The following is a 10,096-nucleotide window of genomic DNA, read 5'->3' on the forward strand; positions in this document are numbered from 1 at the left end:
AATTTGCATGTACAGCGATATGTTTTTGTCTCAGAATACTCGACTTTGTCCAGAATCGAGTAGGGGAAGAATGACGTAACCCAGTTCTGTCCATGCGCGTTCGCTAGTCCAACCAAAGAAACCGACGGCCGGCGTTGCAGTCTCTGGAGGCCGGGCGGCTTCAGTTCCGCATTTTACACCAAATGGTGGTGAACGGGCGGACGAAAACGACAAAGTTTCTAAAGGAAGTACTTTTGAGCGCCTTAGGATGTCAATATGAGCGCTTGGAATGTGTTCCGAAAGTGCGCTTCACTTGAGCAATTTCTAGATTTATATTATAAAAGCATTAGCATTCATAGCACCGCGAACCCCTGCAAGAATTTGATGATAGAACCAGACAAGTAAAGGTAGAATCTACATTGTCGCGTTGCTGTCGCTGTTAATCTCTTCAGAGGATAAGCCCAAAATTTTCCAACTTGAATATACGCGGGATTCCAGTTTCTGAGCGGTGCAAGTTTATTTGAAAAGACTTTTGGCAGCATTTTTTTCACCATGGTTGTTCTCTGGCGTCAGGCACCAACCACTACGTGTTAGCTGCAGTAAACAACGCCGCTCGGTTTCATGGGACTGCAACCCTAACCATTTGTGTTCTTGCTCCTAAGATTCTGAGCACGCAGGCCCAAAAATGTTTCATGCAATTCGCTTCAGATGATGATCGTGAACAAGGATGGACGCCTCGTTCGTGTTTGCCTTTTCATTTTGACCTCATTGTGATTCGTCCTGTTGAACACTAAGGAAGCCCCTTTCCTTTGATTGGCAGGAGAACCAGTGGGTGGACCAATAGGGGACACATTATATTTCCCGGTCAGTGGCTTCAGGCCATTCGGTCACATCGTGGGGTGCCTACCGGCTGTCGTGCCGGTGACAGAGGGGCGGGATCCCCTAGTCGATACGGAAACCTTTAGAGGGATATATCATACATTGGTCGCTTCCTTGACGCCGGGGGCCCTGATCCGGCCATTTGTTCCCAAATAGACACAGGGCCCTCATTGACGGCAAAAGATCGTTTATCGTCGCAGATGTCAAGTAATTGGCATGGAGACTACAGCTCGGCGTAACGGGCTACTGGGTGAAGTGGGGCGGAGAGCCCTCCATTCGGTGCCGGGGCCCCGCCTAACAAAGGGCCCTCCGTTATCACGTTGTGGACTCACATCGTTAACCTTTATACCCAATTTCATTGGCAGGGGGTTTCGACCAACGAAAGGAGCCCCTGACTTTCCGGGTCCCGTGCCTGTCTCGCCCAACAGATGTTGCCCAGGCCACTCGAGACCCCCTTGGAAACATTGGGCCCTCTTTTAGGCACTGTGCGTCTCTGACTAACAAAGAAGTCCTCATTGCTTCAAGCGTCCCGAGCAATGCAAATAGCGGGTTTCCATCATGTCCCTGCTTAGGAAATGCCCCCTCCCCCCTGTGCTCAGAGCGACACGGGGCCGACTGTTCGGTGTTGTGGTCTATGACCGTAATAGGGACCCGCATTATCCCAGGGTATCCCCAATCGGTGCGAGATGCCTTCTGACTGACATTTGATGGCCCGGCCCCACCTTCGTCCCTCCAACCGGGCACCTGATCATCGGTACCGAGGGACCCTTCGGCTCCTCTGCGGGCCCCACGAACACTGTCCAAGGCCGACTCTGAGCTCCTTGTTAATACCGGACCATTTGCAAGCACCGTGGTCCCCTGACTGACGCAGGAGTCACATTGGCTTAAAGGCACCGACCAATGCAAATCGTGGATCTCGACCCTGTCTTTGCTTGAGAAATGGGCCTTGAGTCCCAGACCTGACCCCGAAGTATAATCCTGTGACGAATCTTTCGCGTGTCAGGGGCGTTAAGACACTGCCATAGTAGCGAGTTTCGCAAAATAGCATCGGTGGGACGATCGGGGAAAAAATAGTGCCAAATACACTGAAAAATAGGCTACCTCCCGGATCTGACCCAATGTCCTCTCAGTGACGTTATGGAGTTAGAGTCCTCCCCAAACAGAAACGAAAGATGAAGACCTAGGTTTAAGGAAATGTTCCACATTTGTATGAGGTTTTGAACTGAAATAGCCATCTTGAGGACCTTTTGATGCAATTCACGGTCATGTCCCTTTGAAGACACAAAACGCTCTGGTTCCTGGGTGACACGCCCGCCAAGGTGCGAAAGGTTTATTGGGAACCTATTTCAAAGTTGCCTCGGCATTAACGACGTCATAGAAATGTCATGCGATCACGGCCATACTACAGGCTGTTTTCTGATTATGGTCAAAACGGCATGGCCACCGGTACATTCGCAAAACCGATGATGTGGTACGTATGATACAATGAGCGGAAGACGATTGGCCGTTAGGAAAATTTCGCTGCTGAATGCTTGTCGCGAACGAAAGCGTGAGCGCTTTCGGGTTGTGCGGCACTCGTCAACGAGACATTTTTCCTTATTTTTAGGCCACAGGTCCGTGTTATAAAACGAGAACGTCACTGTGTGCAAAAACGTGCGGCACCCAAAAAAATACGGGCACTCTTACGAAAGTTATAAAAAAGAAGACTAAATATTTCACACATAAATATTCGCTAAATATTTCAAACATATCGTGGGACAAATTAAAATCTTGAACAAAACATTGTGTTCCACAAGTACAACCTCTTGAGCCGCATTACCATGAACCCCCGTTGGGACTTTGTTTTGAAGGGAGGTCGCGGTGAAATGCGATGTTATGACTGAACATCTGCGCGGAAATTGCGAGAAAACCTGCAATTTGATAGTCCCGCGATCTGTGCAAGTGTGAGATCACGCTTATTTGACAAGAGTATAAATAGTGGGCCTGAAATGTGTGTGATCGCTGGTGGTGTTTGCCAGTGATTTGTATTGATCTTGATGAGATGGGGAGTGTGCGTGCGAGGCTTGTACTTCTGAGAGAGAACATTGTTTTTGTGTTCTTTAAGTCTACTGACTCCCAATAAATGTGATATATCGATACCTGCCTCTACCTTCATGTTTGTGTTTGACCATGACAAAGAAATACTGGCAAACTAAAGGAGCGCTAGCGCTTATGTTGGAAGGGTGTAAAAGGCAAGCTGGTACTTCACTATGATATTGCGAGCATTTTAAACCTATTGAGGTATTACAGCACGTCATTGATCCATTGCTTGTCATTATATCAACAATTCATTTTGGCAGTAGGGGCTGGTACTTGCATCTGATTTATGGACATGGTCGGTACAGGCTTACATCATACGGCTTTACAAAATTGTCTTTCCCTAAAGAATTCTGAAAATACAGAGCTGTATTATTACTAACGCACATTGTGCTGTCTTCATAAATTTGGTATGCAGGCTAGCATTCCTCGTGAGTCATCAATGCCATAGTCGTTGCAACTTGCGTGAGATGCTGGGTGCTAGGAGAGGTGGAAAATTGTTGCTGTTGGTGTCTTGGGTAGCACTTAATAATATTTTTATCATGAGCCTTGTGTGCATTGGCAGTTTTATCACTTTCTTGTATTTTGCCCATCCAACCATAACCACACGCACTTGTCATATCTCCAGCCTTGTGCAAGGTAAGCGTGTTGGCAGTGTCATTTCACCACATGTAAAATTTTCCTGTTATTTTTTTGTAAATCAGCCTGATGGCTGCACCATGTTGCATGACTGTGGAAGTGAAAGATGTGGTTGCATCTTTCTCACCTGCGCTTTCTGGAATCCCGAAGCAGGTTGAGCAAGTGATGCCACTTATTGGTTGCTTTGCTGAAAGCGATTTGTGTATTGTATAATGTGTTTTTGGTCGGTCATATCCCAGATGGGGAGTTAATACAAGAGAACACATTTGACCCATCTTTTCATAATGCAATTTATTATGAAAACAGCACGGATTGCAGTACAAAAACCATATCGTTCTTCATTATGTCGTGCCGCAGTACAGCACTGAAGTAGTGCCACAATGAAACTGTTAAGCCGTACCATACACAGTGCACCACGTTGGTTGACTTCTCTGTTTGAAGCCTATGAGACAGCAGCTTATAACTTATGAATGACTGGTAACAACTGATTTAACAATGCCAAATGACTATCAACAGCAAGAATGTTATTGTACCACAATGTTTATATCAGGGTTAACTATTAATTGCATAAATAATCCTAAACAGTGGTAGCCCAACCTTACAACATTTACCATAGCAAGAGCCGTTTTTTGGCAATCAATTCATAGTAACGTTACAAATCTATTAATTTTCGCGCGACACCGCATTTCCAGTCAGAAATAATAACGAAAGTAACTTCTGTGCAAAGCACATGATATCAGTGTCACGACTACAGCAGTGCAGGCAACGATGGGTCAACGATAAAGCATTGACAGAATCAACAGCAATTGCAGCAACAGCAGCAGCACAGCATATCGTGTTTTGATATTAATAATCTACCATAAAAGCTGGCGATCACTATGTTGCGTATGTCCAACAGTCTACCAAAGCTTTTCTCACGGCCAGCACCAAGACAAAAAAATCCACTAACAAACCACCCACTAATCCCCCAGCCGACACAGACACCGCGACGAGAATGGTCGGTTGGCGTCAGCTTTCGTGTGTTTTGAGGTATTCTTTAGATTTGGCTGTCTGATACTGCCAGGTGTTGCTGTCGTCACAAAACCATTCCATGACGCCATCAAGCAATGACGTAATGGGGCGCATTTTTACAAACTTTGAAATTTTGCTACCTAGCATCGTTTTGAGCCTTGGAAGCTCACCAATAGTTACAAGTAAACTTTTCCGATCACATCTGATGCCTACCTCAACATCTTCCAATGTGGAACATTCCCTTTAATACGTTTTCTTGCTATGTCCCGGCGAAAGATGTTGTTGGAAATCATTTTAATATTGTTTGGCGTCGATCGTTGAAACCAGGTTTCGGTTATCGACGCATAGTCGATGTTACAAGGCTTCGGGCGTTGTAGGACGTGTACGGCTTCGGGAACAAAGAGTGTAAGTTGATTTGTGTGACTTATAATGTCTGTCACGGAAATCCCGGCTGATTGCCACAAAGCAAGGTGCAGGTGCATCACTCCCATTAGGCATGTTTGACACGGCTTGTGTTGCAGGTCATGGTCGGACGATTGCTGCTAGCGATTTAGTGGTGTCTGTCGTCAGGTATTTCCAATTGCTTCATGAGATATTTATGCTGAGCTGGTGGTCGACGCCTTTAAAGGTTTCCTATGAACGAAGACTGCTAATAATTTTAGAACGTTTTGTTTTCATTTTCCAATAACGCGTCGTAGCAAAACAATGCAATTTGTTACGGACTGTATAACTTTAACATCGCTAAATAAAGCACTCCCACAATAACAGAAAACTAGGCCATAGTCGACCATATATATATATATATATATATATATATATATATATATATATATATATATATATAAATTGTGTAGATAAAAGCATGCAGTATACAGGAAAAAAACGAGAAAAACCTAAGTAAACACGGAACGACCGCGAAGCTTTAAAGTGTGGCTTACTTTGCCAGGTGCACTAAACTGGACGTGATATCGTAGATTTCATCTTCTTTGGTTCTTTTTACCTGTAAAATTTTAGATAATTTCGAGCTCCTTTGCGTAATGTCCTACATGAACTTGAGCCCCAGAAGGCTGAGGGGGCCATACTCGCCGTAGGGGGCTAGATTGCATGTGGGGGGGGGGGGGGGGGGTGGGACAGCGGCTTACTCAAAAGGATGCAAAGCGACACCCGTGAACCAGCCTAAAAGTGTGTAGTTTCCTATTTATTTGGAAGGAGGGGACAGGATTGTGCCTCCCAACCGTGGGGATGCAGTTTTCTATTTACGTTATAACGTTAATCCATGTTTTCTATTTATTATAATTTGGGGGTTCAGCCCCAAAAGCTAATTCTGAGGAACTGCACCCCTCCTGCCAGATGCGAAAAGTTGCGTCAGATCTGGAGAAAAACTTTTAAATTTCGGAGGCAGGCCCAGTAATTTTTTCCTTCACCCTTCCCCTTCTCCTTTCATTCCTAAATCCTACGCATTTTGCAAAACTGCCTCCCTGTGGCCCTACATTTGCAGATAATATGGTTCTACAAGCACCTGAAACAACATCACTTTTGTTTTCGTGGTGTCATCGTACAAACCGTTGAGAGCTTCAGCGACCTTCATTATCTTGGCATGATCACTGCCAGTGCAGAACTCGTACTTCCTAACATGATCCCAATTATTTAGAGCAAACCCCATACAAAATTGGTATCAACAGATGCAAACGATATTTTTGAACACCTCTAGCACCTTCATTTAGCTTTACATGCAATATGGTGACAACTAAAAGCGTTTTATTTCACGCCTGTCCGCCGATCAGTGTGCTAAGTCTGAGATGCAGAGCTCAATGTGAGAGTCCTACACCAGCGATACTCGGCCTCTTACATCAAAGCCGCTGTACCATTCAGTAGCAGAAAACCCAGGATGAATCTATGATAAGTGTCGCTCCAATGACCCCGTTTCCCTTGAAGCTACAGCTCAGGTGTCCACAAACAACAATGCTAGATTGGCAGGGCCTTTTAACGCTATTACTTTAAAACTGCCGTTTGGTTACGTCCTTCTAGCCAGTCAGCTTCTCACGACATGAGCTTTGAGTTTCGTCAATCTGGGATTATGTGTTGTAATATGGTCTTGTCTCTTGAAATGTGTTTGCAGTTTTGCAATTTTTCACCAAGTGGTTCGCAAAACCGTCAGATTTTGTCATCGATCATATCCGGTAAATCAGAAGTTTTTCAACCCCCCGGCTCTGTTTTCCACATGACGGTACTGCATGCAATTTCCTAATGCAGCTTCACGGGCCGACACGATTCTCTCAAATCAATCAACACGTGAATAGCAGGCTGCGCCAACGCTAGCGGTTCGCTGCCTGCAATGAGCTTCCGTGCAGGTCGTGGTGTGGTGACGCTTCCGAGCAGGTCGTGGTGTGGTGAAGCTTCCGCGCAGGTTCGTGGTGTGGTGACGCTTTCGTGCAGGTCATGGTGTGGTGACGCTTCCGCGCAGGTCGTGGTGTTGTGACGCTTCCGTGCAGGTCGTGGTGTGGTGACGCTTCCGTGCAGGTCGTGGTGTGGTGACGCTTCCGTGCAGGTCGTGGTGTGGTGACGCTTCCGTGCAGGTCGTGGTGTGGTGACGCTTCCGTGCAGGTCATGGTGTGGTGACGCTTCCGTGCAGGTCGTGGTGGGGTGATGCTTCCGTGCAGGCCGCGGTGTGGTGACGCTTCCGTGCAGGTCATGGTGTGGTGACGCTTCCGTGCAGGTCGTGGTGGGGTGACGCCTCCGCGCAGGTGGTTGTTTGGTGACGCTTCCGTGCAGGCCGTGGTATGGTGACGCTTCCGTGCAGGTCGTGGTGTTGTGACGCTTTCGTGCAGGTCGCGGTGTGGTGACGCTTCCGTGCAGGTCATGGTGTGGTGACGCTTCCGTGCAGGTCGTGGTGGGGTGATGCTTCCGTGCAGGCCGCGGTGTGGTGACGCTTCCGTGCAGGTCATGGTGTGGTGACGCTTCCGTGCAGGTCGTGGTGGGGTGACGCCTCCGTGCAGGTCGTGGTATGGTGACGCTTCCGTGCAGGCCGTGGTATGGTGACGCTTCCGTGCAGGTCGTGGTATGGTGACGCTTACCGTGTCACATGAATTATATCATTCAGGGTTCACGTCATCCTCCGTCCCATCATTGACCAATGACCAGACAAGACCGGCTGGACGAAAATGTTTCTGCCAGGGCAGGTGATATCGCCAGCGACGATCAGCCAACGTTGATTTCTGCATAGCTGACCAGGCTACTCCCTAGGAAGGTTGCCTGTCTCGAACACACTGCATTTCGCACACCATTGTTAACTACGGTCGTATGAACTAAGTGCCTGCAATTTTAAGGCCTGTGTCGAACTACACTGTTGAAACCTAACGCTCTGTGGCCTCCAAACTAGCGAAAATTATAGCAAGGACACTTGTACAAGCTACCGTTTTTGTTTTGCTCGTGTTGTGCGGTTAGTGTTACCATCCCCATCTCTCAAATGAACATTCTCTGAAACTAATAACACAGGCCGTTATTACATGCTGTTTTTACATCTGGTCAAAAACGTTTTATGTCTTAGTGGCCGAAAAGACGTAAGCGCGACCCAAAGATGAGCGAGTGGAGCCCCAGGAGATATAGAGGAAACAATTGGGGCCAGCGATTGTGTGCGCAAAGTCTGTGGTAATAGGAGTAAATTGCAAACGTAAAGAATGCGATTGACGTAGGTGAGAAGAGCCTTAATTAAACTCCTGAACCCCTGCATCATGAATTCGCATGTTCAAAATGGCAGGACATCATTATGCCAGGAAATGCTATTTAAAGAGTGTCATTAAGAGTATACGTTTTTATTATGTGAAGTTGTCTTGTGGGTATATATATATATATATATATATATATATATATATATATATATATATATATAACATTGCACAGCTTTATGCTTCAAGGCGGTGCTAGTGATCACGAGTATCTCCTCATTTAGTGAAGATGCATTATTTTCAACACATCGCATAACATAATTGTTAAGTACATTTGCGAGACACATTCCGGTCATAAATAAGACAGTAGTAATAGTCTTGTTCCTCGTAGAAAAACGAGGAGAATGGAGATATAGATGCGTCGATGTTTTGGTGGCATGCCTTTATCGAAGCGAATAGCAAATTGTGTTAATCGTTTTGATAAGGACATGTTGTTGAAACATCAACGCATCTATATCTCCATTCTTCTGGTCCTTCTCTGGAGAATAAGGTTAGTACGATTGTCACATCTCATAACACGTGAAGCATGCCGTGTGATCCGGAATGATGCTCTTCTCAACGCATCTGTACTTATTGCTGTACATCTGTGTGCAAAGGATGAAACTCAACAGCTTAACCACCAGCCCACACAACTCCAAAAACAGTTCCCAATATACAAATAAGCCACCTTGAATCTCATAGCTAGCTGGCATAGGGCGTATGGATTTTGAGTGAAGGCATGCAAATATAGACATGATAGATAAAGAACTTTAAGAGGTAAGACTGTCATGCAAACATTTATGTGCACTCCAACTGATGATAGGCTTACCTTTCCCGATATGTTCGCCATCGTGAGCAAGGCAATTCAGTTCGAGGCAAGCAGCATCGCAGCACGCACTTCAAACTGTTCGACGTCCCCCGCCGCGCTCCTCCCAGCCCAAGCAACTCGGCGCCACACCGAGCGATCGCGGTCCAGGAAAGCTCGACGCGTAGCGGCGACTAGCACCGGCCGGAGACTGGGACGCGTGGCGCAGCCGGAGCACGCGTCGCGTCGCCCGCTCCACCTACACCTCCACCGCCGCCGCCGCCGCCGCAGCCGCCGCCGTTTCGGACCGTTCCGTGCGCAGCAGCTGAGCTGGCCGCCGACAAAAAGCAGCAACCGCCACCCGAGCTGTCCGGCGGAGTGTTGCTCAAGCTGTCCGGCGGAGCGGTGCTCAAGCTGTCCGGCGGAGCGGTGCTCAAGCTGTCCGGGGAGCGGTGCTTAAGCTGTCCGGCGGAGCGGTGCTCAAGCTGTCCGGCGGAGGGGTGCTCAAGCTGTCCGGGGAGCGGTTTTTAAGCTGTCCGGCGAGGCGCTGCTCAAGCTGTTCGGGGGAGCGGTGTGTAAGCTGTCCGGCGGAGCGGTGCTCAAGCTGTCCGGGGTGAGGCGCTCAAGCTGTCCTGGGGGCCGTACCCAAGCTGTTTTGGGGGGCGGCACTTGAGCTGTTCAGTGGAGCGGTGCTAACTTTGAAACGTGATAGACGAGAGCACATAGACCGGTATGACCCGAAGGATGCTGCTTTTAGGCCTTGTTTCCGATATACTGCAAAGACGGAGTGCTCGCGTTCTGAGGATGGAATCGAGCTGAGCTGGTAGTGAGGCATGTTGCAATTTTCAGAAATGGTCATTGGCGGCAAGCAAACGCTGATACATCTCTACAACTTTTACCTGAAAGGAGACTATCATGACAGATCCTATGTCTGTCAGAAGCAGTGCAGCGGGTTTCGAGTTTGGAGAGAAATTTTCCTTGGGGGCTCATGTATGGACAGTTT

At 47.5% G+C, this 10,096-nt stretch overlaps 1 protein-coding gene across 1 annotated transcript in view; it reads right to left on the minus strand.

Annotated features, from left to right (window-relative positions):
• The window catches only part of LOC119092930 (very low-density lipoprotein receptor), a 30,614-nt gene extending 21,328 nt beyond the window's left edge, over positions 1-9,286 (minus strand). Inside the window, exon 1 of the mRNA XM_037215827.1 lies at positions 9,118-9,286. Coding sequence (XP_037071722.1) covers positions 9,118-9,138 — 21 coding nt within the window. The 5' untranslated portion in view covers positions 9,139-9,286. The remainder of the gene's footprint in view (positions 1-9,117) is intronic.
• Between the last annotated feature and the right edge of the window lie 810 nt (positions 9,287-10,096).

Source organism: Pollicipes pollicipes, unplaced genomic scaffold (genome assembly GCF_011947565.3).
Source record: "Pollicipes pollicipes isolate AB1234 unplaced genomic scaffold, Ppol_2.1 Scaffold_3694;HRSCAF=4334_pilon_pilon_pilon, whole genome shotgun sequence".
Taxonomy (NCBI): Eukaryota; Metazoa; Arthropoda; class Thecostraca; order Pollicipedomorpha; family Pollicipedidae; genus Pollicipes; species Pollicipes pollicipes.